This window comes from Coturnix japonica, chromosome 9, assembly GCF_054131305.1.
Source record: "Coturnix japonica strain WE chromosome 9, WE-NBRP24, whole genome shotgun sequence".
NCBI classification, from domain to species: domain Eukaryota; kingdom Metazoa; phylum Chordata; class Aves; order Galliformes; family Phasianidae; genus Coturnix; species Coturnix japonica.
In genome coordinates, this window is record NC_140671.1 from 25,449,664 (window position 1) to 25,476,819 (window position 27,156).

The following is a 27,156-nucleotide window of genomic DNA, read 5'->3' on the forward strand; positions in this document are numbered from 1 at the left end:
TCGCCTCCTCCGCCGTGATCCCCCCTAGAAGAGGGCTCTCCTCCTCTTCTAGAGATGCCCTTGGTTCTCAGCCTTGCTTCCACCTGCTGTTCATCTCGCTCCAATAGCCTTCCATGCACCCCCACGCTCACAGGGCCGATTGTTTTCTGTAACAGGAGAAGAACTCTTCAAAAACAGGGCGGGTTTGGAGAGCTCTTTGCCCACTAACAGACCCCGTCGGAGACTTCAGCTCAGGATGCTGAGGGCAGGGCAGCCATTTCACTCCCTCTCTCTCCCTCCCCCCTCGGTGTCCAGCTGAATTACTTTGCTCCTGAGCGACCCCCCTACCCCCAAAACATCAGGGAACTGGAGGAGCTACGAGCTGGAAAGCAGTGGGTTCCTCTCCAACCCTGAGCAGACTCACACTTAGCTGGGCCTTCCACATGCTGCAGAATCAGCCTTGGTGTGCTGGGTGTGCCAACAGAGCACAGCGTGGCATTGGAGGAGGAGGAACTCTCCTCTAGTGTCGCAGCAGCCCAAGGCTGGAGGGAATTCAGCCATCCCATCCCTCAGAGCCAAGGGGTCTCAGGAGAGTCCCCCCACCCTGTTCCTCCACCCCTGCTTTCCTACAGGGATATGGCAACCTACAGCGATACGGGTAGGAATCACACACCTCTTTTGTGCCCTGTCTCGGGACCGTTGTTGGCGCTTGAAGCTGAGTGGTGGTGGCATCAAAAGGGATCTGTCGTAGACGGGCTTCCCAGGCAGGCTGCCCTCAGAGCTCGATGGCGATTCAATCACTATCTTGGGTATTATCCATGGAGGCCGGGCTGCATGAGGGCCACTCAGCTCCGCCTTGTTTGCCTCCGGCACTCTGCCATCACTGAGGGTTTTCTCTGCTCCTCGTCCTTCTCTGATGCTCTGAGACTGCACTGCCTGGGCTCCACCTGCCTTTGGTACTGGAGCTTTGGCTATGGATTTGCCCACAAACTGACTCATTGGTGCCGGTCTCACCACCCCTCTTTCTTCTTTCAAACTCTGAGGCTGTGCTGGACGTATTTCTGGAGCCTTCCCTTTGGTGATGACTTTGCCCTGAAGCTGGCTGCTCAGTGCTGGCTTCACTGCTTGTTTTCTGACCCACTGAGCTCCAGCAGCCTGAGCCCGACCCAAGCCTTGTGCTGGAGCTCTGGCTGTGTGTTTCCCATCACTTTTGCTGCTCAGCACCGGCTTTGCTGCTCCTCTTCCTTCCTGGCAGCTCTGAGGTTCCACTCCACGAGTGCGGCCTGGCTCTGCTGATTTACTTTGTGCTGTCAGCTTGTGCTGACCTTGGCTGCTCAGTGCCGGCCTCACCGCACCTTGTTCCTCTGTGCACCTGTGGGGTTTTATTGCCCGTGCTGGACCCGTGGGTGGTGCAGTGCTTTTGGTCGTGCCTTCACTCTGGGTTTTGCTGGGCACAGCCATCTTTTTGGGTGAAGACACCGCCGGGACCGCTGGAACTTGACTGAAAGAGAAGAGCAGAGCAGAGGAGATGCTTTACAGTGTGTGAAATTTTTGGGGCCACATCCTGCAGCCACCTTTGGGGCCACATCCTGCAGCCTTGGCTGCAGCACAGCCTTCCCCAAGCAGAGCTCACAGGCTGCCCTTGGGTTCTCTTGAGGGCCAGAAGGGAACCAGCCCTGTGATCTCACAGCAGCCACATACTACCCATCCATGCTCTGCATTCAGCAGTGCCGGACAGCCCCAGGCAGTGGGGCTGGAGAATGGGCCCTTGCTGGTTCAGCCCCATGAGGATCCCAACCCCGAGCACCCAGCCTCACCTGGGCACAGAGCTCTTCTTCTGCTCCACCCTTGTTTTGGGAAAAGAACCTGTGCCTCCTCTATGGGCAGTGCTCCGTCGGCCATGTAAGGATGGCTGCTCAGGGATCTTTCCTGGCCCTGGGAAGAAGACATCTCATCAGAGGGGATTCGCTGTCAATCTGCCATCTCTGGGACATGCAGGGCTGCTCAGGCCTGTCCCAAACCATCCAGGGGGGCCGCTCCACTTCCCTGGCAGATGCTCCCTCCCTCCAGGGACGTCTGTCCCTCTTGCCCAGCTCCTCCTCTCAGGGGTGCAGCTCAGATTTGGGCCCGCTTTCCTGACCTTTGCTTTGGGAAAGAGGAGCTGAGTGGTGTCTGTGAGCTGACAGCCTCTTCTAGGGGCTCGTTGCCCAAAGGGAGGACGGGGCCGAGGATCCCCCCCCCCTCCTGCCACACCCAGGGATGGGGGCACGTGGGAACATCGCATCCTGCACCTTAGATTTTATGAGGCATCCTCATTTCATGAGACCAACATGTGGCTGGGAGAGGCATGAATCTTTGCATGAGTTGGAGCCATTGGGTGATCACTGAGTGGGGCTTTTCCCACGGCAGCTTGGTTGTGTGGGGCACGGAAAGGAGCTGGCTGCTGCTTTACCTTTCTTGTCCCGGCCAAGAGGTGGCACACCCAAACCCTCTTCTTTCTCCATCTTGCCCTCACCAGGCACTTCCCTGGATGCCTTGGATGGTTTCCTGGGAGGTGGTTTGTGGATAAACTCCAACTTAAACCTGTACAGAAGGAGAGGATGGAGGCGTGACTCAGCAGCCTTTGCTGCCCACCGGGATTGCCTGCTCACAGCTTGATTTTCACACTGCATCAAGGTCCAGCATCCCCCAAAGCTGCCTGTGCCCCAATTCCAGGGGCTGTGCTGGGAAATGGGGTCACCCAGCTGAGAAATCCAGGCCTCAAAAGGATGAAAACATCACCTAAATTCCTTCATCTCTACCATCAGATCTTCCTCACAGAAACCTCTACAGCTCTGGGACGTGTAAATAGGTCCCAAGGGTGGATTCTCAAAGTGCCCACCTCTGGAGAGAAGGTAAAGGCTCCAGGAGGAAATGCTGTGGATCATCTGCTCCATTATAGTTCCCTAAGCAACAGCACAACCTGAGTCCTGAGCTGTCAGCAGACCCCAGGGGAGCCTGATATACTGACTTCAACAGCAAACACCCCTCTGGTTGTGGAGCTGGGTGAAGGCCCCGTGCCCAGATTCGGTGACTTTCTCCACCCTGCTTAACTCCCCCCCATGTGGGGTCACCTGTCGGGTCTGATTTGCACACACAGTCAAATCAGGCTGTTTTCCCCAGGTAAACCAGCAATCTCTATGGGGTAATGCCATCATTCCATGGGACTGCAGGCAGCTGCATTACTCAGGTCATTGGTTAACGGCACATCCTTTGCAGACAGCACAGTTATGACTGGCAATCCAGACAGACTTACAGCACCAAATGAGGCATCCCCCCAGTGCTCAGCCTCCCCCCAGCCCCTCTGATGGCTGAGGACAAGCTGCAACACAAGAGGCTGCCACCAGACTTGTTTGCCCATCCCATGTGGCAGCACAGAAACAACACTGGCTGCCCAGAGTCCTCATGGCAGGACAGCTGTGGTCACAAGGAGGAAACGATAGCAAGGGAGAGCCGAGCAGCTGCGCTGAGCAGAGGCTCCATCCACAAACATACTCACTCAGGAAAGACGATGACCCGGCCAGAGAGTGTCAGGGAGGCCACCTCTGCCACCCGGGACACCACCATGTCCAGCAGCCAGGGGACCTGCAGGGGAGGATCAGGGAGGCGGTGGAACATCCTTGTGATGGCTGAAGCACTCGGGAGCGGAGGGAGAGCTGACAGCACCATAGCTCTCTTGGCTGCCTGAGCAGCTGGCCGGGTTCTGGCAGGCCATATGCAGGCAGGGTAAGGGCTGTGGGACTGCCCGGGTCAGGCAGAACCCAAAAGCTCACCTTGAAAACTGCTGTTTCCAGACTGGCTTTCCCACAGACCTTCTCGAGGAAGTCGTAGTAGAATTTCATTTGAACTCGTGCTCCTTCTAAGAAGAGGACCCCGATGTCCTTCAGGACAAAGGCAACGCTCTCCCCGTTCCTCAGGCAGTGGGAGATGAGGGATGTGGTGCTGCATATGCAGGTCTCCACTCTGTGCCGGGACACCGATGCAGTTGAGGCCACCTCGGTGTACTTGAGGGGCTCCACTTCCTTATGGCCTGTAAAATCACACCAGGTGGTCAGAATTGGTCACTTAGCAGCCCTCCTGCCCCTACTTCTGAGTGCTACTTGTATTCACCACCCAGGACGGCCCTGTGTTTGGATGGGCTCCATGGAAGGGCTGGTTTGCTTCTGAAAGTGGAGGCAGCCATCCTGTTTGCCAGCAAGGGTTGAATTCTCCTCCTACCTGTCAGGAGTTCCTCATCACCTGTCAGACTGTGGACGTCCAGAAGGTTCCTGGCCAGGCGAAACGCCGGCCACTGCACAACCAGGGTGCCCTCCTTAGCCCTGATCTCTTTGAAGACGATGTCGAAGGAACCGAAGGTAGGAATTCGGATCCCCTACGAGTGGAAGAGAACGGAAGGGCCCAAGGGTTAAGGCTGAAGGAGGGCCTGGGAGTTTCCCTGCACAGGGACCGTGCTTCAGGCCCTGCTGTATCATCTGCCACTGTTGAGAGGTGCTGGCCTGGGGACTGGGAGTCATTTGGGAAGGAACTGCCCACCCCTCTCCTTCCCACCACCCTCCAAACTGCAGCATGGCAGCCCCAGCAGAAGCAGCTTCATGGAATCCAGGATTCCAGCAGCTGGGAGCAGCGCTGAGATCCAGCACCTCCTGCCACAAGCAGTGCTGCACCTGTGGGAGGCCCACTGGGACTTCATAGGGACTTTTGGGGGGGATGTCCCTATGAAGAACCTCATATGGACTTCAAGGGGGGGACATCCCTATGAAGAACCTCATAGGGACTTCAAGAGGGGAACATCCCTATGAAGAACCTCATAGGGACTTCAAGGGGGGGATATCCCTATGAAGAACCTCATAGGGACTTTGGAGTGGGACATCCCTATGAAGAACCTGCATTCTGGGGAGGGGAAGAGTCACTGCATCGCACAGCCCAGGGCCAAGGGGACTGCCCAGCTCTCCAAGGGGACCGGCAGGAAACAGGTGCTGACCCACCTTGTGCAGCAGGAGTTGTTGTTGCACACAGACGGCCACGGAGTCCCAGACGGCCACTCGCTCTGCAGAGCAAAGGTAAAGCAGGTTGCAGCCCATCTACCCCTTCCCAGCATCCCGACTGCCTCAGAGCGGGATGGCAGGTGAAAAGGGTCAGCGTCATCCCTGATCCCAAAGAGAGACAGCCCCGAGGAAGAGTGCTGGTTCCGGCCCACTCGCTGCCAGGACCCATTGGCAGCGGTGCCGTGTGCTGGCTGTGGATCCCCGTACCTTTGGTGGTGCCATATGGACTCCTGGAGGCACAGCCCGTTGCGGGGCCGTCCTCCCACCAGCTTAACTTGGTACGTATCACACGCGCAGGTTGCTCCTTGTTGGCAGCAGCCATGTGGGAGCTCACCCCTTCCAGATGCTTCCAGTCGTCTGCCAGAAGCTCCTCCAGGATGTGGCACCCACCACCCTGCAGCCGCTCTGATGCTGCTCCTGGGTTCCATGTCACACAGCAGCCCATTGTGACGCAATGGAATGCAGCCGGTGATGGCTGCTGCCCATTCTGTGCCTGCCTGCTGCCTGCCCTGCCTGCAGGAGCCCAGCTCTGCTCTTTTCAGGCTGATGCTCATCCCCTGTGTGCCATGGCCCCCACCAGAAGGGATGGAGGTGGCTCTGGGCCCAAGGCACGTTCACCTGCAGCCCTCCCGCTGCCCTCTCCTCCTTGCTCCACTCCCAGCCCGGCTCTTCTCACCATCTCACCCACACTTGAACTCCTCCTTGTGGGTAGATGAGAAGCTGAAGCGCACGACACGGCTGCCCACATGCAGCTGCACTTCCCAATGCAAACAGCAACAGACAGTGCATCAGAACCCTGAAAAGCCAACAGGGAAGAGAGGCAAGCTCAAGGCTCAGGGATACCTTTCTTCCTCCCGCACTGCTTTTGTTTCTCTCAGCCCTCACAGAGCAGGGGATGCTCACAGTCCATCGCCAGCAGTTCCAGCTGAGCTGAAAGGCCACCAGTTGGGAACACCAACACGGAAACGTGGGACAAGCAGCTCCATTTCCAGGGAGGGACGTGAAGCCAAACACTTCATGTGTGTTCACATGTAATCACATGAAGCCTGTGATTACAAGCACGAGCCAGGCACGTTTTGAGCGGCTATTGAAAGAGGCAGCACCACTATTCAAATGTTTGTTTCGCTTTTATTTGCAACAAAGAGATGCAAAATGCATCCAAAATACATTTCAATATGAAATCAAATAGGCGGGATACTGGTAATGAATAAAGACACAGCTTCCATAGTTCCTCTCTGCAGTCCACGAAAGGGAAAGCACAGCCAGGTGTGAAAACCGGACCACACAGTGTGTGTCCTTTGGTGCACCTCTGAGGAAGCATTCCAGGCGATTCTGCTGTCCTTTGTGCCTTCCTGCTCAAGCCCTTATCGTTTCTTTTTGCTTTCCTTCTTGGCTTTCTTGCTCAGCTGAGCAGCACTTGCCTTGGGTTTCTTCACCGTCTCCCAAGTCTTAGACTCAAAACCCTCCGAGTCCTACAAGAATCAATTGGGAAACAGTCAGGGAGCTTTCTAACAACTGAAAGGGAAGAGAAGCAAGAGAGGATGGGTGGATGTCAAATAAGGGAAAAGCTCAACAGGCAAGAATAAAACTATCCCTGAGCTCCAGCACACACGCGTGACCACTGCCTTATTAATAATAACAGCAATCTTATTCTAACCATTGAAGTTTCCCATGTTCACATACCTGGTTGTACACGTGTTCGCGGCCTTGCTGCTGCTGTGCTCTACAATGCCAGTCACAGAAATAGAGTGCAGAAAGCTGATCTGTTGAAGACAGAGGAGTGAGCTGTGCTTAACCAACACTGCTTCAGTGCACGCTTACAGTAAGGCACACCTACCTTACAATGGCCACGCACGAAGCTCCAGACACAGCTCCAGACTGTTTCCATGAAGCCCAATTGCATTTCACAGCCACTCACGCTCTGCTCCTTGACAATCTTCAACAGAAAAGTCACAAGATGCAAAACCCATCCCTCGGAGATGTCACAGACCTCTGCACTCATGAAGCAGCACTCATGGCATTGGGTGAGAAAGCAGACGTGTGCTTATCAAGTGAGCTCTGTTTGCTGCCAGCTGCTGGTAGGAACCCACCCAGCTCTAAGTACGAACAGTAACCTATGTCTAACTCTAAAACAGGAACAAAAACCTACACCTAACAATAAAACGTGAACAATAACCTACTCCTAACACCTAATCCTAACTAACTAAATTTAACAATAAAAATAGGATTCAGATGGAACTGGGGGCCCGCAAGGTCTCAGAAGAGGAGATGATGTTAAATGAAGCCACCCGGCTAATGCCGGGGGCTGGGGCCACGCAGACGGTACGGAGCCCAGCGCCTGGACCAGTGATGCTGCAGCTGAGGTGGTACTGCTTGTCATGGTTTTGTAATTTCGTAATTTTGCTATCAGTATTCCACATCATAACATCATGTAAAGTATGGATACTTCTATTGAATGTGCAGTCCACAGAAGAAGACTACATATCCCAGAGAACAACAGGGGTAATGATAAGTCACAGGACCAGGACGCTATATAATCTCGTTCCCAGGCTGGAGTGCCCTCCTTCTTCTCTTGAACTTCTCGGAGAGTGGGAAGCGTTCCAGCCGTGTCGCCTAGAGTTCACAGTAGGCCTCTCGGTTTTCGGGGACTCTCTCTCTCTGTTTCGTTCGATTTGTTAGCCTCAATTATATTATATTGTGTTATCTTGTATTTTGATATCATATTTAGTAAAATAAGTTTTTCCTCCTTAGATTGTCACTGTTTTATCCCACTCCCCTTTTCCCCCTCCTTTCCGGGCCCCGGGGAGGGGGGCTCACGGGTTGGCTTCCCCTGTCACAGGCATAGGTAAATCTAAGTAACCCGTGACACTGCTGCAGGGCCTGGCACGGTGGTGTGGTGCCAGGCCAGCTGTGCATCGGGCGGATCCACCTCCATGGGCTCGTCCTCAGGTGGATCCACCTCCATGGGTTCATCCTCAGGTGGATCCACCTCCATGGGTTCATCTGGAGGTGGATCCACCTCCATTGGTTCATCCTCAGGTGGATCCACCTCCATGGGTTCATCCTCAGGTGGATCCACCTCCATGGGCTCCACAGAGGTGGTCACGCGCCTGGTCCAGGCGCGATGGCAATGGGCTCGCTTGCGTGTCTGCCGCCTGATGGTCCTGGTGGGCCCCCTCCTCCTCCTCCTCGACCCCACGGTCCCCAGAACCATCTTCCCACCTAAATGTTGGGTTTCCTCCTGCCTCGCTCTCTTAGGCCCCCACATGGCTGTTAATGGCCAGAGCTCTAAGAGGCGAGTGCATTGCGTGGGGCAGTGGTGAACAAGGTGACATCTGAGGCCAGGGTTCTAACATGGCCCAACAGGGTTCTAACTGCTGGCACTGCTGGCACTGGCGTTCCACATGGCATGAGGAGGGGGCTGGAGGACAGGGCACGGCACGGGAGCCAGAAGGCACTGCCTGTGCCCAGCGGGCAGCCCTTCTCTCCGGCCAGCAAGAGGCCACAGAGGAGCCGGCCCTGAGCAAAGGGCCCTCGGCCTCCTTCATCCTCCCCCTTCTTCCACAAGGGAATCTCTTGGCGCTGCCATACGCAGCACGCAGCACCACGCTGATGGGGCTCCTGAGCTCAGCGCCAACAACAGCAGGCTCCAAAGGGCACCTGACTACGCCTGCCTGCTGGGACACACCAGCTCTGCTCTCCATGTTCCAATCCAGAGCCTCTCCTTGTAACACCTCCGACTCCATTTGCATCCACTCATTCTGATTGGAAAGCAGGTTGCAGCCCATCTACCCCTTCCCAGCACCCCGACTGCCTCAGAGCGGGATGGCAGGTGAAAAGGGTCAGCGTCGTCCCTGATCCCAAAGAGAGACAGCCCCGAGGAAGAGTGCTGGTTCCGGCCCACTCGCTGCCAGGACCCATTGTCTATGGAACACTATGGTGTGTCTATGTGGCAAAATGAGTTTCTATGGGTGGCTATGGGAGCTCTATGGGGCACAATGGGTTGCCTACGGGGCTCTATGGGATGTATAGGGGCTCTATGGCGCGGCTATATGTCCTTATGTGGTGTCTATGTGGCACTATGTTGTGCTATGGAGTGCTGTGAGGCACTATGGGGTGCTATGGGGCTCTATGGAGCAGTATAGGGTGTCTGTGGGTCCCTATGGGGTGCAATGGGGCGCTGTGGGGCACAAGGGAGTGTCTATGAGGCTCCATGGGCTGCTATGGGGCACTGTGGAGTAGCTATGGGATGATTTGGGGTCTCTTTGTGCCCCTATGGGTCACTATGGGTCACTATGTGGTGTCTATGGGGCTCTATGGGGTGGCTATGCTTTGCTGTAGGGTGGCTATGGGGTGCTTTGGGGTATCCTTGGGTTCCTATGGGGCGCTATGGGTGACTATGGGGTGCTATGGTTTGCTATGGGGCTCTATGCGGAAGAATGGGGTCTCTATGGGGCGCTAAGGGGTCCCTATGGGGCTCTATGGGGAGTCTATGGGGTGTCTTTGGGGATCTATGGGTTGTCTGTGGGGCTCTATGGGGTCTGCATGAAGTCTGTATGGGGTTCAGTGGGTCTCTATGGGGCTCTATGGGGTGTCTACAGGCACTATGGGGCGATATGGGGTGTCTATGTGGTTCAATTGGGCTCTATGGTGTGGCTGTAGGGCCTTATGTGGTGTCTATGGGGCACTGTGGGCTGCTATGGGGTGCTGTGGGGAACTATGGGGTGTCTATGGGGCTCTATGGAGCAGTATGCTGTGTCTATGGGTCCCTATGGGGTGCAATGGGGTGCTGTGGGGCACAATGGAGTGTCTATGAGGCTCCATGGGCTGCTCAGGGGCACTATGGAGTAGCTATGGGGTGCTATGGGGTCTCTTTGGGCCCCTATGCGTCACTATGGGGTGTCTATGGGGATCTATGGGGTATCTTTGTGTTCCTATGGGGCGCTATGGGTGACTATGGGGTCGCTATGGGTTTCTTTGAGGCACTATGGGTCTCAATGGGGTCTCTATGGGTCTCAATTTATCCTTATGGCTCCCAATGACTGTCTATGGGTCTCTATGTGTCCCTATGGGTCCCAGTGTCTCTCTATGTGTCCCTATGGGTCCCAGTGTCTCTCTATGGGTCCCAATGTCTTCCTCTGGATCTCTATGGGTCCCTATGGGTCCCAGTGTCTCTCTATGTCCCCCTGTCTAGGTGGTAACTATACAGATGGTAACAAAGATGGTAACAAATGTACAGAGGTTCTAAGCGAGAGAGAAACTCACCAGTGGTGATGCCTTCGCTGAGGAAGCTGGGGCGGTCTTCACTGCAGAGCGATGTCCAAGAGATGCTGCCTCACAGAATCACAGAATTCTCAAGGTTGGAAAAGGGCTGCCAGCTTTTGTAGGAGAATAGCATGGGAGACAGTTGTGAAGGCTTTGCTGAAGTCCAAGTAGAGCACATCAACAGCCTTTCTTTCTTTCCTTCATCCATCAGATGGGTCACAGGATCGTAGAAGGAGATCAGATTGGTCAAGCAGGAGCTGCCCTTCACGAACCCATGCTGGCTAGGTCTGATCTCCTGCTCATCCCACACCTGCCGCATCTGTCATCTCCCTCAAGACAATTCGTTCCATTCCCTTCCCTGGCACCGAGGTCAGGCTAACAGGCCTGGAGTTGCCCTAATCCTCCTGACAACCTTGCTTGGAAATGGGAGTCACGTTGATAATTGAATTATTATGCCTCCCAAAGTGTCCCTATGTGTCTCTATGTCTCTCCATGGGGTCCCAATGTGTCCCAGTGTCCCCCTATAGATCTCTATGTCCCCCTATGGGTCCCAGTGTCTCCCTATGGGTCACTATGTGTCCTTACGTGTCCCAATGTCCCCCCTGTGTGTTGCTATGTGCCTCTATGGGATCTCTTAAGATTATCTCTGGGCCCAAATGTCTTCCTACAGGTATCTAAGGGTTTCAATGTGGTCCCTATGTGCCTCTATGGGGTCTCTTATGGGTCTCAGCAGGGTCCCTATGTGTCTGTATGGGTCTCACTGTCCCCCACTGTAATCCATGGGTTCCCTATGTGCTCCATTTTCCCCCTATGTGTCCCAGTGTCTCCCTATGGGTCACTATGTGTTACTATGTGTCCCAATATCCCCCCTATGGGTTGCTATGTGCCTCTATGGGGTCTCTTATGGGTATCTCTGGGCCCAAATGACTTCCTGTGGGTATCTATCTGTTTCAATGTGCTCGCTACGTTTCTCTATGGGGTCTCTTATGGGTCCCAGCGGTGTCCCAATTTGTCTCTATGCGTCTCACTGTCCCCCACTGTATTCCATGGGGTCCCTATATGTCCCAATATCCCCCTATGGGTCCCAGTGTCTCCCTATGGGTCACTATGTGTCCCTATGTTTCCCTATGTCCCCACTATGGGTTGCTATGTGCCTCTATGGGGTCTCTAAGGGGTCTCTTATGGGTATCTCTGGGCCCAAATGTCTTCAGATGGGTATCTATGGGTTTCAATGTGGTCCCTATGTGCCTCTATGTGGTTTCTTATGGGTCTCAGCTAGGTTCCCTATTTGTCTTTATGGGTATCACTGTCCCCCACTGTAATCCATGGGTTCCCTATGTGCTCCATTTTCCCCCTATGTGTCCCAGTGTCTCCCTATGGGTCACTATGTGTTACTATGTGTCCCAATATCCCCCCTATGGGTTGCTATGTGCCTCTATGGGGTCTCTATGGGGTCTCTTATGGGTAGCTCTGAACCCAAATGTCATCCTATGGGTATCTATGGGTTTCAGTGTGGTCCCTATGTGCCTCCATGGGGTCTCATATGAGTCTCAGCATGGTCCCTATGTGTCTCTATGGGTCTCACTGTCCCCCACTGTAATCCATGGTGTCCTTATGTGGACCAGCGTCACCTAATGTGTCCCAGTGTCTCCCTATGTGTCACTATGTGTCCCTATGTGTCCCAATGTCCCCCATATGCGTTGCTATGTGCCTCTATGGGGTCTCTATGGGGTCTCTTATGTGTATCTCTGTGCCCAAATGTCTACCTATGGGTATCAAAGGGTTTCAATGTGGTCCCTATGTGCCTATATGGGGTCTCTATGGGGTCTCTTATGGGTATCTATGGGCCCAAATGTTTTCATATGGGTATCTATGGGATTCAACGTGGTCCCCATGTGCCTCTATGGAGTCTCTTAAGGGTCTCATCGAGGTGAGGACATTGGGACACCTAGGGACTTCATTGATTACAGTGGGGGACAGTGAGACCCATAGAGACACATAGGGACCTCGCTGAGACCCATACGAGACCCCATAAAGGCCCATAGCAACACATAGGGAGGACATTGGGCCACATAGGGACACATAGTGACCCATAGGGAGACACTGGAACCCATAGGTGTACATTGGGACACATAGGGACCCCATGGATTACAGTGGGAGACAGTGAGACCCAGACACATTTGTAGAGAAAAGGATTTCTATTGGGGATGAAAACCACTCTTTTGGGTAGAAAATGCTACTTGTAATGATGAAAAGCTTTGTATTGGTAAGAAAATGAATTTTTTGCAAGATTCAAGAGTGATACCTAAGAGAGAACACATTTTTCCTGGTGTAAGTCTTGATATTAGTGTGAAATACATCGGAAATTTGTCTGAAATGGATAATTCTTATGTTAATGTCATTATTTTGTAGGGGAAGACAGATATTCTGGAATCAATGAGTCATAATTTGTTACAAAGCATCATTTTAAAGAGAATGTGTCTTCTTTTGGGGATGAAAACCAGTAATTTAGGGAGAAAGTGCTATTTGTAGGGATGAAAAGCATTAGTTTGGGAAGAAAACCATAGCTTTGCAAGGATGAAGAGTGATACCTAAGAGTGTACTTTTCATTTCTGGGATAAGTATTGATATTCATGTGACCTACTTCTAAAATTTGTCAGAAATCGATATTTCTGTTGGAAATGTCATTCTTTTTTAGATGAAAAGAGTTATTCTGGAAACAATGTGTCATATTTGGCTACAAGCGATAATTTTGTAGAGAAATCCATTTCTTTTGGTGATGAAATGCAGCGACTCGGCACGGACTCAGATGTGAACGATCCAAATCGTTTATTACAAGTTCTCACATCCCTTATATACCTTCACAAGTTGTTATTTTCTAACTTTCCCATCTGCCCTTACAACTTTCCCAAACATCTTACATGTCAACAAAGCATTCTACAAAACACTTTTCAACTGTCCATGCAGGCACATAACCAATCAGAGCTGTGAGACTCTTCTTCTCCTTGCAGAGGTGTCCTTGGTTCCCATGCTGTTTATCTTGCTCCACAGCTGCTGCTCTGAACAGCTTTTCTTGTATCCCCACAATTCCCCCTTTTTTGTTTATTGACAAGCTACTACCATACTATAAAATAATAATACTAATTATATTAATAACATAATCATTATAACTCAATCAAGGCCTCGATTGACAATATTCTGAAAATGAAAAAGGAGATAAGGCAAATGACAAAATATATGGTTAAATCCACTAAAATATCAGACGCATTTTGCCTGCGGCCTAAGTTCCTACAACCTGGAAAAGAACCCCTGAGAATCCAATTCTGTGTAAATTTGAAATAGGTTAGAAAAGACTTCAATTTCGTGTTATCCATTTTAGACCATCCCGTTAGCATGAAGCAAATACTCCCTAAGCTAGCACATTATTACTTATTGTCCCTGGAGAGGCAGAAAACTGCAGAAAAGGAGAGAGAAGGATCATGTTGGCGGTGGATGCGATAGGCAGCGCCAGCAGGGCATCCCCTGCTTCAAGGTGCACTTTCCCTTTCTCATCCACCACGGATTCTCTCTTGCTCTTTTCCTACTCAGGGTCTGAATGGTATTTTCCATTTGTACACTGCATCCGCATGGCCAGTGCATGGTACAGAGTCCAAGTGGAACACCTGCTTACAAAACAGAATAAATTGCCGAGGTTAGCTTTTTTTTGCAAGCACCTTTGTTTCAATTGATGCATGGTCATATTTTGAAAATCCCAATTAGTGAGATGAAAAAGAGTTAATAACTGTTATGTTTAGGAATCATCCGTTTGTCCAGGATTCTTTTCCAGGGTCTTATTTTTACAAACTAAGAAGAGGCTAGTTGATAGGCTAATAAAATCATAACTGAACATTACTAATACACTAGAAGAGCTATTCCCATAATTTCCAGCATTGGTAACATCAAATCCTATTTAACTTATATTCTATCTACTGCCAAAATAGGAAAGACACACAATAATCTAAATAATGCTTAATAATTCTAATTCTTAAATTTATACCAGTAATGTGGAAGAGTTACCTACTATGTCTTACCATTACTAAAATTATTATTTGCAATACAACAAATTACAAAGCAATATCAATGAAGTAAGAGGCGTATAATCACAATCATTATTAAGGCTGGGTGTTATTTTCTGCCTTGAGATGAGGCCGAACATATCTTGCCGGAACCCATGTAGGGCCAGTCCTTGTAGAAACACAAGCATATCCACGACCCCAGGTTATCAATGGTAAGGGACCTTCCCAGTGCCCTGTGGCCATATTTCGAATGTTAACCATTGGCCGTTCCTTGAGCACTGGGGAGCCCCCAAAATGACGATCCACACGAGTTGTATTTGTATGATCACGATTCAAAAAATTCAGCACAAACAAAGCCTTACATAATCTTTCTTGTGGTGTGTCTCCCGTATTCCCCCTTTTTTGTTTATTAAGAACAGATTTCAGTGTTTGATGAGTACGCTCAATGATAGCTTGTCCAGTGGGAGAATGAGGGATGCCTGTAATATGTCTAACTTCCCATTCTTGAAGGAAAGTTTGAGTGGCCTTAGAAGTATAAGCGGGCCCATTATCTGTTTTTATCGTATGAGGGATTCCCATAGCAGCATAAGCAGATAACCAGTGTTTACGGGCGTCACGACTGCGTTCACCTGTATGTGCTGTGGCAAATATGTAAGAAGAATGAGTATCTATCGTTACATGTACGTATTTTAGACGGCTGAATTCAGGAACGTGAGTGACATCTGTCTGCCAGAGTTGAAGAGGGGCTGTTCCACGTGGATTTGTCCCAGTTTGAGGCAAAGGGGCAATTGCCTGGCAGTCTGGGCATGTTAAAATAATGTTACGGGCTTGATCTACTGTCAGTTGGAATTGTTTTTGTAAGGCTCTCCTGTTCTGATGGAAAAATTGATGGGAGAGTCGTGCTTGCTCAAATAATTGAGGAGTAGCAAAAGCGACTGTGGCTTGATCAGCCTTACGGTTGCACTCAGTTAAAGGACCAGGCAATGTAGTATGCGATCGAATGTGCATAATAAAATAAGGAAGAGTACGGTGAGAAACATAATGCAAGACTCGTTTGAGCTGTACAAACAAAACCGGATTATCAACTTCCTTAAGAAAGGATCCTTCAATCCACTGAATGATACCTGTAACATACAAAGAGTCAGTTATTATATTAAGCTTTTGGTCTGAAAAAATTTGGAAAGCTCGAGCTACTGCAGCAAGTTCTACAACTTGAGGTGATCCATCAACAACATGTACGTCTGACTGCCATTGTGTAGCAGTCGCACGCCAGAGAACCACTGCTTGGTGTGTCTTGCCAGAGCCATCTGTAAATACAGTAACAGCATTAGGTATTGGAACATGTGAAAGTAAAGTATTAGTAGCAATGGGGATATCAGCCAAATTATGTAGTAACTGATGTTTGGGAGGATGAGTGGACAATTGTCCGGTATAGTCTGCCATAGCAGTCTGAAAAGGAAGTGACTGCGCAAGCATCCAATCTAAATCTTTTTTAGTAGCAGGTACGTATATGCAATCAGGGTCAAGAGCTCGTAGAATTTGTAGACGATGACGACCTCGCTGTATTAGCATAGCAAACATTTCCACTCGTGATGTAATAGTTTTTGAAAATGTATGAGGTAAAAATACCCATTCGAGAATAATGAGAGGATCCTTTTTTGAGGTATCCCATTGACATAACAAGCTATATGGCTGATAGAAGTTGGATATTATTATGAGATGTACTGGAAGTGATAAACAAACACGATGGCTGTATCGATTTTGCACTGATGTTATTACAGAGTCTAAGCATTGTTGTGCTTCTGGTGTTAATTGTCTTTTAGAAGTTAGATCTGGGTCTCCTTTCAGTAGTTTGAATAAAGGATGCAGCTCTTGAGTAGTAATTCCCAAAAGTGGCCGCAACCAATTGATGGTTCCTAATAACTTTTGCAGATCATTTAATGTCCGTACGTGAGGTACTATTTTGAGGATTTGTGGCTGGATAGTGTGAGATGCAATTTTCCATCCTAAATATTTCCATGGAGAACTAAGTTGCACTTTTTCTTCTGCTATTTATAAGCCTATAGATTGGACTGCCTCCCGGACGAGCAGTAAAGCGTCCTTTAGACCCTCTTCTTGTTCTGCTGCTATTAAAATATCATCCATGTAATGATAAATAAGGACATGAGGTCTAGCCTTTCGTACTGGTTGTAATGCATTTGCTACAGTCAATTGACATATCGTTGGACTATTAAGCATTCCTTGTGGTAACACTGTCCAATGATACCGCTGAACAGGGCTTTGTAGGTTGATAGAGGGCACTGAGAAAGCAAATCGTGGTGCATCTTTTGGATGAAGCTGAATGGTAAAAAAACAGTCTTTCAAATCAATGACTGCTATAGGCCAATCCGAAGGTAACATTGAGGGTGAAGGAAGGCCAGGCTGCAACGCTCCCATAGGCTCAATTACTGCATTGACAGCACGCAAGTCCTGTAAAAGTCTCCATTTTCCACTCTTCTTGAGGATAACAAAAACCGGAGTATTCCAAGGGCTGGTAGTAGGCACTATGTGACCAGCAGCTAGCTGTTCTTGAACTAACTCATGTAAGTGCAGCAACTTTTCTCTTTTTAAGGGCCACTGATCTACCCAAATAGGTTGTTCTGTTTTCCAAGCTAAGGGTATAGGTTGCTGCCGATCAATGGCCCTTACTGAAAATTTGTCTGCAAAATCATACCCCACTGACTTAAGAGATCACGACCCCACAAAGTACAGGGAATTGGTAAAATGTAAGGAGCAGCGTGAGCAATGCGACCATCAGGCCCTTCAAAAGATAAAATTCGGGCACTTTGTTTTGGCTGCTGTAGGCCCCCAACCCCCACAATAGCAGAATTAGGGTCTCTTAGTGGCCACTCAGAGGGCCAATCACTGGACTTAATGATGGTAACATCAGCTCCAGTATCCACTAGTCCTAATAACTGTCTGCCATTTACTAAGCATGGTAATAAAGGTTTGTCTTTTGACAGTTGTGTGGTCCATAGCACAACAGGTTTATCTGTGCTCCCAAATCCACCGGTTCGATCTCTAATACCAGGTTTGGTCATAGAATGAAAAGGGACTAATTGTGCTATTTTTTGGCCTTTTGGAATAAAACAGGGGGGTGAGGGTGTCCATGCCATTATCTTAATTTCCCCGGTATGGTCAGCATCTATAACTCCAGGTAAAACAAAAAGTCCCATCCTTGTAACAGAAGAACGTCCTAACAAGAGGGCGCTACGCCCGTCCCCAAGGGGACCCATTACCCCTGTTGGAATGAGAGTCACGGTGCTATCAGTCAGCGTCACTGACTGGGCAGTGGACAAATCCACTCCTGCGCTGCCAATGGTGGCTGGTCTGAGTGAGCTGGCCAGACAGCATCTGGCTGAGTCGGGACCGTATTTGCTGTCATAGCGCGCGGTCTCGCGCTCCTCTTGCCGTTTCCCGGCAGATCGCAGGGCTGTGCAGCAACAGGAAGTTTGGATCGGCAGTCTCTAGCCCAGTGTAGCCCCTTCCTGCACCGTGGACAGGGTCGAGTTGGAACAGCAGAAGCATTTTTATTTACTCGCTTGGGCTTTTTACAGTCCCGTTGGACACGACCTGGTTCTCCACAATTGTAACACTTTACTTTTTGAGCTGTCCCTGCATCAAGTTGGGTGGCCAATGAATCTGCTAGCAGGGCCATTTTATGACTTTCTGTGCCTACATCTAGACAGGCTTTAATCAAGTCAGTAATTGATGGGTCTGCATTCCTTAGGGACTTTAAAACCTTTCGACAGTCTGCATTTGCGTTTTCTACTGCTAATTGCTTAAGCAAGACATTTCGGGCAGCTTCATTTTCTACTCTAATGAATTTTCTTTCTCTAATGAATTTTGTAAACGGTCAAGAAATTTAATGTAAGGCTCAGTAGCCTCTTGCCTAATTGAAGTAAATGAAGCATCGGGTGAATTAATATCAGGAACCCGACGGACAGCACGCAACACCAAAGTCTTAACTTGTTCCAGGCATTGCCTGTCCAGCTGTGCCTGTGCCTGAGGTGTTGCCCGGACCCCCTCCCCCATGAGTTCCTCTAGGCCAATGTGATTTAGATTGTTCAAATTATTCAAGGCCTGGACAGCAGCCTGATCCCGGTATTCAGTCATGAACACGGTGTATTGCATGGGAGAGAGGATCATTCGTAACACACTTTTCCAGTCATGAGGGGTCATAACATAACTATCACCAATTGCAACCAAAAGATTATATGTAAAGGTAGACTGAACTCCGTATGTTCTCACTGACTTCCTTAGCTCTTTCACTGCCTCATAAGGCAGGGGTTCCCAACGGGGGACCTGATTCGGCTGATACAACACAGGAAAGGCTTGCAATGTGTCACCATCACCCCTTAATATTGCTTCTTTTCTGCACTGCTCTAAGACACCACAGTACGCTGTAGGGAAATTTGTCGTTTCTGCTCCCTTCAAATTATCATCAGGAAGAAATGCGCCCGATTCGCATTCCGGATATACTGGACCTGGGTCACAACGATCCCCTGGTTTCGATCCGTCCGTGTCTTTAATCACGTTACACGCCGGCTGCACAGACGCTGCAGCGCACGACGTGGGGGGGGCGGAGGGCGGCGGCGCAGAGAACGTCATGGGCGGAGCGGAGGGCGGGGGCGCGGCGAGCGTCGTGGGCGGAGCGGGGGGCGGAAGCGGCGCGACGAACGTCGTAGGCGGGGCGAAGGGCGGGGGCGCCGTAGAGGGCGGCAACGCGGCGAACGTCGGGGGAGGAGCGAACGGCGGGAGCGCGAGGGGGGGCGGTTGCGGCTTTTCGTCTCCCCGAATCGCGGGGGGGTGGGAGCCGCCGGTCGGATCCGGGCACGGGCCGCTTCCCGCAGCGAGAGGCAGCGGCGGGGTTGGGACGGAGGGCGGCAGGGAATGGTCGGAATAAATTCTTTCCCGTCGTGATTGCTTAATCCCTTCCATTATCCGGCTCCAAACGGGCAACAGCTTAGCAGCCGTTCTGTCTTTAGCGAGAGAAGCCTCGTAGAGTTTTGAGCCGATTTTGTCCCAAAGTTCTCCATCTAGAGAGAACTCAGTTTTTGGAAATTCAGGGACGTTTTTGCTTATCCATTTAAGAAGAGTAGCTAATGCCTTAGTAGACACAGTCTTATCCTGATACGGTAACACTGACCGCAATACTTCGAGATTTACTTTCTGCTCCTTCGGTAGTGAGCTCCCCATAGTTCCCGACTGCTCACCTTCTGTCCTGCAGAACGGGGCGGGTGCGCGCCAAACAGTCTCTCCGAAGTTCAGTCGGGCGACGCTGCCGGACCGGGCTCGCTCAGCCGCGGGTTGATTTGCCCCACGTTGTGGGCGCCATTTGCAGCGACTCGGCACGGACTCAGATGTGAACGATCCAAATCGTTTATTACAAGTTCTCACATCCCTTATATACCTTCACAAGTTGTTATTTTCTAACTTTCCCATCCGCCCTTACAACTTTCCCAAACATCTTACATGTCAACAAAGCATTCTACAAAACACTTTTCAACTGTCCATGCAGGCACATAACCAATCAGAGCTGTGAGATTCTTCTTCTCCTTGCAGAGGTGTCCTTGGTTCCCATGCTGTTTATCTTGCTCCACAGCTGCTGCTCTGAACAGCTTTTCTTGTATCCCCACAATGAAAACCACCTTTATGTTTAGAAAATGCTGTTTGTAGAGATGAAAAACATTCTTTTGGTAAGAAAACCATATTTTTGCAAGGGTAAAGAGTGGTACCTAAGAGAGACCTTTTTATTTCTGGTATAAGTATTGATATTCCTGTGAAATTTTTCTTAAATCTGTCAGAAAAGTATATATCTGTTGGAAATGTCCTTATTTTGTAGAGGAGAAAAGGTATTTCTGTTAGTAATGTCCTCAATTTGTAGAAGAGAAAAGGTATTCTGGAAACAATGTGTCCTATTTTGCTAGAAAGCTTCATTTTGTAGAGAAAATGTCTTCTTCTGGGGATGAAAACCAGTATTTCTGGGAAACAACGCTATTTTAAAGGGATAAAAAGCATTATTTTGGTGAGAAATCCATGTCTTTGCAAGGATAAAGAATGATTATTAGGAGAAAACTTTTTATTTCTGGGATAGGTACTGATATTTGTGTGACATTCTTCTAAAATTTGTCAGAAATCGATATTTCTGTTGGAAATGTCCTTATTTTGAAGAGGGAAAGAGGTATTCCAATAACAGTGTTTCATATGTTGCTACAAGGGACCATTTGTAGAGAAAAGGATTTCTATTGGGGATGAAAACCACTTTTTTGGGTAGAAAATGCTACTTGTAATGATGAAAAGCTTTGTATTGGTAAGAAAATGAATTTTTTGCAAGATTCAAGAGTGATACCTAAGAGAGAACACATTTTTTTCTGGTGTAAGTCTTGATATTAGTGTGAAATACATCGGAAATTTGTCTGAAATGGATAATAAAATGCTGTTTGTAGAGATGAAAAGCATTAGTTTGGGAAGAAAACCATATTTTTCCAAGGGTAAAGAGTGGTACCTAAGAGAGACCTTTTTATTGAAATGGATAATTCTTCGTACTTCTCTTAGAAGAAAGCAACAGAACCAATGTTAGGGAACCTGCAGGAGGACAGGATTAACTAAAACAACTACCATCACCATTTGTGGAAACTCGCAGCTCAATATTAGTCTTCATTGTTGGTGTGAGATATTTTTGGCATGTTTCTTTATCCTGAGATCTCCAAGCAACTTCAGAGTGCTTTTGTCTTGCATGCTTTGTTCTGTTCTCCTCATGCTTCCCACCTGATTCATCAACCAACAGCAAGGGAGAGAAGCAAACGCGGTCCTTCTCACACTGATGCTTGAGAAGACTCTGTTTCACCTCTGGGCCGTGGTGGTGATGGCGTCCACGATCTCTATGATGCGGTGCAGTGCTGAGTCGGTGCCGATGGTCATGTCGGTGCCACAGAAGTCGTTGTCGATAGAGCCCACCATGCCCACGATGTTCAGGTAGCTCGACTTCTTCGCCTCCTCCGCCGTGATCCCCCCTAGAAGAGGGCTCTCCTCCTCTTCTAGAGATGCCCTTGGTTCTCAGCCTTGCTTCCACCTGCTGTTCATCTCGCTCCAATAGCCTTCCATGCACCCCCACGCTCACAAGGCCGATTGTTTTCTGTAACAGGAGAAGAACTCTTCAAAAACAGGGCGGGTTTGGAGAGCTCTTTGCCCACTAACAGACCCCGTCGGAGACTTCAGCTCAGGATGCTGAGGGCAGGGCAGCCATTTCACTCCCTCTCTCTCCCTCCCCCCTCGGTGTCCAGCTGAATTACTTTGCTCCTGAGCGACCCCCCCACCCCCAAAACATCAGGGAACTGGAGGAGCTACGAGCTGGAAAGCAGTGGGTTCCTCTCCAACCCTGAGCAGACTCACACTTAGCTGGGCCTTCCACATGCTGCAGAATCAGCCTTGGTGTGCTGGGTGTGCCAACAGAGCACAGCGTGGCATTGGAGGAGGAGGAACTCTCCTCTAGTGTCGCAGCAGCCCAAGGCTGGAGGGAATTCAGCCATCCCATCCCTCAGAGCCAAGGGGTCTCAGGAGAGTCCCCCCACCCTGTTCCTCCACCCCTGCTTTCCTACAGGGATATGGCAACCTACAGCGATACGGGTAGGAATCACACACCTCTTTTGTGCCCTGTCTCGGGACCGTTGTTGGCGCTTGAAGCTGAGTGGTGGTGGCATCAAAAGGGATCTGTCGTAGACGGGCTTCCCAGGCAGGCTGCCCTCAGAGCTCGATGGCGATTCAATCACTATCTTGGGTATTATCCATGGAGGCCGGGCTGCATGAGGGCCACTCAGCTCCGCCTTGTTTGCCTCCGGCACTCTGCCATCACTGAGGGTTTTCTCTGCTCCTCGTCCTTCTCTGATGCTCTGAGACTGCACTGCCTGGGCTCCACCTGCCTTTGGTACTGGAGCTTTGGCTATGGATTTGCCCACAAACTGACTCATTGGTGCCGGTCTCACCACCCCTCTTTCTTCTTTCAAACTCTGAGGCTGTGCTGGACGTATTTCTGGAGCCTTCCCTTTGGTGATGACTTTGCCCTGAAGCTGGCTGCTCAGTGCTGGCTTCACTGCTTGTTTTCTGACCCACTGAGCTCCAGCAGCCTGAGCCCGACCCAAGCCTTGTGCTGGAGCTCTGGCTGTGTGTTTCCCATCACTTTTGCTGCTCAGCACCGGCTTTGCTGCTCCTCTTCCTTCCTGGCAGCTCTGAGGTTCCACTCCACGAGTGCGGCCTGGCTCTGCTGCTTTACTTTGTGCTGTCAGCTTGTGCTGACCTTGGCTGCTCAGTGCCGGCCTCACCGCACCTTGTTCCTCTGTGCACCTGTGGGGTTTTATTGCCCGTGCTGGACCCGTGGGTGGTGCAGTGCTTTTGGTCGTGCCTTCACTCTGGGTTTTGCTGGGCACAGCCATCTTTTTGGGTGAAGACACCGCCGGGAGCGCTGGAACTTGACTGAAAGAGAAGAGCAGAGCAGAGGAGATGCTTTACAGTGTGTGACATTTTTGGGGCCACATCCTGCAGCCTTGGCTGCAGCACAGCCTTCCCCAAGCAGAGCTCACAGGCTGCCCTTGGGTTCTCTTGAGGGCCAGAAGGGAACCAGCCCTGTGATCTCACAGCAGCCACATACTACCCATCCATGCTCTGCATTCAGCAGTGCCGGACAGCCCCAGGCAGTGGGGCTGGAGAATGGGCCCTTGCTGGTTCAGCCCCATGAGGATCCCAACCCCGAGCACCCAGCCTCACCTGGGCACAGAGCTCTTCTTCTGCTCCACCCTTGTTTTGGGAAAAGAACCTGTGCCTCCTCTATGGGCAGTGCTCCGTCGGCCATGTAAGGATGGCTGCTCAGGGATCTTTCCTGGCCCTGGGAAGAAGACATCTCATCAGAGGGGATTCGCTGTCAATCTGCCATCTCTGGGACGTGCAGGGCTGCTCAGGCCTGTCCCAAACCATCCAGGGGGGCCGCTCCACTTCCCTGGCAGATGCTCCCTCCCTCCAGGGACGTCTGTCCCTCTTGCCCAGCTCCTCCTCTCAGGGGTGCAGCTCAGATTTGGGCCCGCTTTCCTGACCTTTGCTTTGGGAAAGAGGAGCTGAGTGGTGTCTGTGAGCTGACAGCCTCTTCTAGGGGCTCGTTGCCCAAAGGGAGGACGGGGCCGAGGATCCCCCCCCCCTCCTGCCACACCCAGGGATGGGGGCACGTGGGAACATCGCATCCTGCACCTTAGATTTTATGAGGCATCCTCATTTCATGAGACCAACATGTGGCTGGGAGAGGCATGAATCTTTGCATGAGTTGGAGCCATTGGGTGATCACTGAGTGGGGCTTTTCCCACGGCAGCTTGGTTGTGTGGGGCACGGAAAGGAGCTGGCTGCTGCTTTACCTTTCTTGTCCCGGCCAAGAGGTGGCACACCCAAACCCTCTTCTTTCTCCATCTTGCCCTCACCAGGCACTTCCCTGGATGCCTTGGATGGTTTCCTGGGAGGTGGTTTGTGGATAAACTCCAACTTAAACCTGTACAGAAGGAGAGGATGGAGGCGTGACTCAGCAGCCTCAAACCCACCGGGATTGCCTGCTCACAGCTTGATTTTCACACTGCATCAAGGTCCAGCATCCCCCAAAGCTGCCTGTGCCCCAATTCCAGGGGCTGTGCTGGGAAATGGGGTCACCCAGCTGAGAAATCCAGGCCTCAAAAGGATGAAAACATCACCTAAATTCCTTCATCTCTACCATCAGATCTTCCTCACAGAAACCTCTACAGCTCTGGGACGTGTAAATAGGTCCCAAGGGTGGATTCTCAAAGTGCCCACCTCTGGAGAGAAGGTAAAGGCTCCAGGAGGAAATGCTGTGGATCATCTGCTCCATTATAGTTCCCTAAGCAACAGCACAACCTGAGTCCTGAGCTGTCAGCAGACCCCAGGGGAGCCTGATATACTGACTTCAACAGCAAACACCCCTCTGGTTGTGGAGCTGGGTGAAGGCCCCGTGCCCAGATTCGGTGACTTTCTCCACCCTGCTTAACTCCCCCCCATGTGGGGTCACCTGTCGGGTCTGATTTGCACACACAGTCAAATCAGGCTGTTTTCCCCAGGTAAACCAGCAATCTCTATGGGGTAATGCCATCATTCCATGGGACTGCAGGCAGCTGCATTACTCAGGTCATTGGTTAACGGCACATCCTTTGCAGACAGCACAGTTATGACTGGCAATCCAGACAGACTTACAGCACCAAATGAGGCATCCCCCCAGTGCTCAGCCTCCCCCCAGCCCCTCCGATGGCTGAGGACAAGCTGCAACACAAGAGGCTGCCACCAGACTTGTTTGCCCATCCCATGTGGCAGCACAGAAACAACACTGGCTGCCCAGAGTCCTCATGGCAGGACAGCTGTGGTCACAAGGAGGAAACGATAGCAAGGGAGAGCCGAGCAGCTGCGCTGAGCAGAGGCTCCATCCACAAACATACTCACTCAGGAAAGACGATGACCCGGCCAGAGAGTGTCAGGGAGGCCACCTCTGCCACCCGGGACACCACCATGTCCAGCAGCCAGGGGACCTGCAGGGGAGGATCAGGGAGGCGGTGGAACATCCTTGTGATGGCTGAAGCACTCGGGAGCGGAGGGAGAGCTGACAGCACCATAGCTCTCTTGGCTGCCTGAGCAGCTGGCCGGGTTCTGGCAGGCCATATGCAGGCAGGGTAAGGGCTGTGGGACTGCCCGGGTCAGGCAGAACCCAAAAGCTCACCTTGAAAACTGCTGTTTCCAGACTGGCTTTCCCACAGACCTTCTCGAGGAAGTCATAGTAGAATTTCATTTGAACTCGTGCTCCTTCTAAGAAGAGGACCCCGATGTCCTTCAGGACAAAGGCAACACTCTCCCCGTTCCTCAGGCAGTGGGAGATGAGGGATGTGGTGCTGCATATGCAGGTCTCCACTCTGTGCCGGGACACCGATGCAGTTGAGGCCACCTCGGTGTACTTGAGGGGCTCCACTTCCTTATGGCCTGTAAAATCACACCAGGTGGTCAGAATTGGTCACTTAGCAGCCCTCCTGCCCCTACTTCTGAGTGCTACTTGTATTCACCACCCAGGACGGCCCTGTGTTTGGATGGGCTCCATGGAAGGGCTGGTTTGCTTCTGAAAGTGGAAGCAGCCATCCTGTTTGCCAGCAAGGGTTGAATTCTCCTCCTACCTGTCAGGAGTTCCTCATCACCTGTCAGACTGTGGACGTCCAGAAGGTTCCTGGCCAGGCGAAACGCCGGCCACTGCACAACCAGGGTGCCCTCCTTAGCCCTGATCTCTTTGAAGACGATGTCGAAGGAACCGAAGGTAGGAATTCGGATCCCCTACGAGTGGAAGAGAACGGAAGGGCCCAAGGGTTAAGGCTGAAGGAGGGCCTGGGAGTTTCCCTGCACAGGGACCGTGCTTCAGGCCCTGCTGTATCATCTGCCACTGTTGAGAGGTGCTGGCCTGGGGACTGGGAGTCATTTGGGAAGGAACTGCCCACCCCTCTCCTTCCCACCACCCTCCAAACTGCAGCATGGCAGCCCCAGCAGAAGCAGCTTCATGGAATCCAGGATTCCAGCAGCTGGGAGCAGCGCTGAGATCCAGCACCTCCTGCCACAAGCAGTGCTGCACCTGTGGGAGGCCCACTGGGACTTCATAGGGACTTTTGGGGGGGATGTCCCTATGAAGAACCTCATATGGACTTCAAGGGGGGGACATCCCTATGAAGAACCTCATAGGGACTTCAAGAGGGGAACATCCCTATGAAGAACCTCATAGGGACTTCAAGGGGGGGATATCCCTATGAAGAACCTCATAGGGACTTTGGAGTGGGACATCCCTATGAAGAACCTGCATTCTGGGGAGGGGAAGAGTCACTGCATCGCACAGCCCAGGGCCAAGGGGACTGCCCAGCTCTCCAAGGGGACCGGCAGGAAACAGGTGCTGACCCACCTTGTGCAGCAGGAGTTGTTGTTGCACACAGACGGCCACGGAGTCCCAGACGGCCACTCGCTCTGCAGAGCAAAGGTAAAGCAGGTTGCAGCCCATCTACCCCTTCCCAGCATCCCGACTGCCTCAGAGCGGGATGGCAGGTGAAAAGGGTCAGCGTCATCCCTGATCCCAAAGAGAGACAGCCCCGAGGAAGAGTGCTGGTTCCGGCCCACTCGCTGCCAGGACCCATTGGCAGCGGTGCCGTGTGCTGTCTGTGGATCCCCGTACCTTTGGTGGTGCCATATGGACTCCTGGAGGCACAGCCCGTTGCGGGGCCGTCCTCCCACCAGCTTAACTTGGTACGTATCACACGCGCAGGTTGCTCCTTGTTGGCAGCAGCCATGTGGGAGCTCACCCCTTCCAGATGCTTCCAGTCGTCTGCCAGAAGCTCCTCCAGGATGTGGCACCCACCACCCTGCAGCCACTCTGATGCTGCTCCTGGGTTCCATGTCACACAGCAGCCCATTGTGACGCAATGGAATGCAGCCGGTGATGGCTGCTGCCCATTCTGTGCCTGCCTGCTGCCTGCCCTGCCTGCAGGAGCCCAGCTCTGCTCTTTTCAGGCTGATGCTCATCCCCTGTGTGCCATGGCCCCCACCAGAAGGGATGGAGGTGGCTCTGGGCCCAAGGCACGTTCACCTGCAGCCCTCCCGCTGCCCTCTCCTCCTTGCTCCACTCCCAGCCCGGCTCTTCTCACCATCTCACCCACACTTGAACTCCTCCTTGT

General features: G+C 51.3%; 2 protein-coding genes across 2 annotated transcripts; both read right to left on the minus strand.

The window, feature by feature from the left end:
• Window positions 1-360: 360 nt before the first annotated feature.
• Window positions 361-5,391, minus strand: LOC146759869 (uncharacterized). The gene is made up of 8 exons (XM_085509719.1): window positions 5,271-5,391; window positions 5,004-5,065; window positions 4,237-4,390; window positions 3,792-4,048; window positions 3,518-3,603; window positions 2,432-2,562; window positions 1,797-1,914; window positions 361-1,480 (listed from the first exon to the last, which is right to left on the minus strand). The coding sequence occupies exons 1-8, from the start codon at window positions 5,383-5,385 to the stop codon at window positions 565-567; spliced, it is 1,839 nt and encodes a 612-aa protein (XP_085365845.1). The 5' UTR covers window positions 5,386-5,391; the 3' UTR covers window positions 361-564.
• A 15,575-nt stretch (window positions 5,392-20,966) lies between these two features.
• Window positions 20,967-26,787, minus strand: LOC107306784 (uncharacterized). Its single transcript, XM_085509897.1, has 9 exons — window positions 26,658-26,787; window positions 26,391-26,452; window positions 25,624-25,777; window positions 25,179-25,435; window positions 24,905-24,990; window positions 23,821-23,951; window positions 23,186-23,303; window positions 22,042-22,894; window positions 20,967-21,560 (listed from the first exon to the last, which is right to left on the minus strand). The coding sequence occupies exons 1-9, from the start codon at window positions 26,770-26,772 to the stop codon at window positions 21,027-21,029; spliced, it is 2,310 nt and encodes a 769-aa protein (XP_085366023.1). The 5' UTR covers window positions 26,773-26,787; the 3' UTR covers window positions 20,967-21,026.
• Window positions 26,788-27,156: the final 369 nt, after the last annotated feature.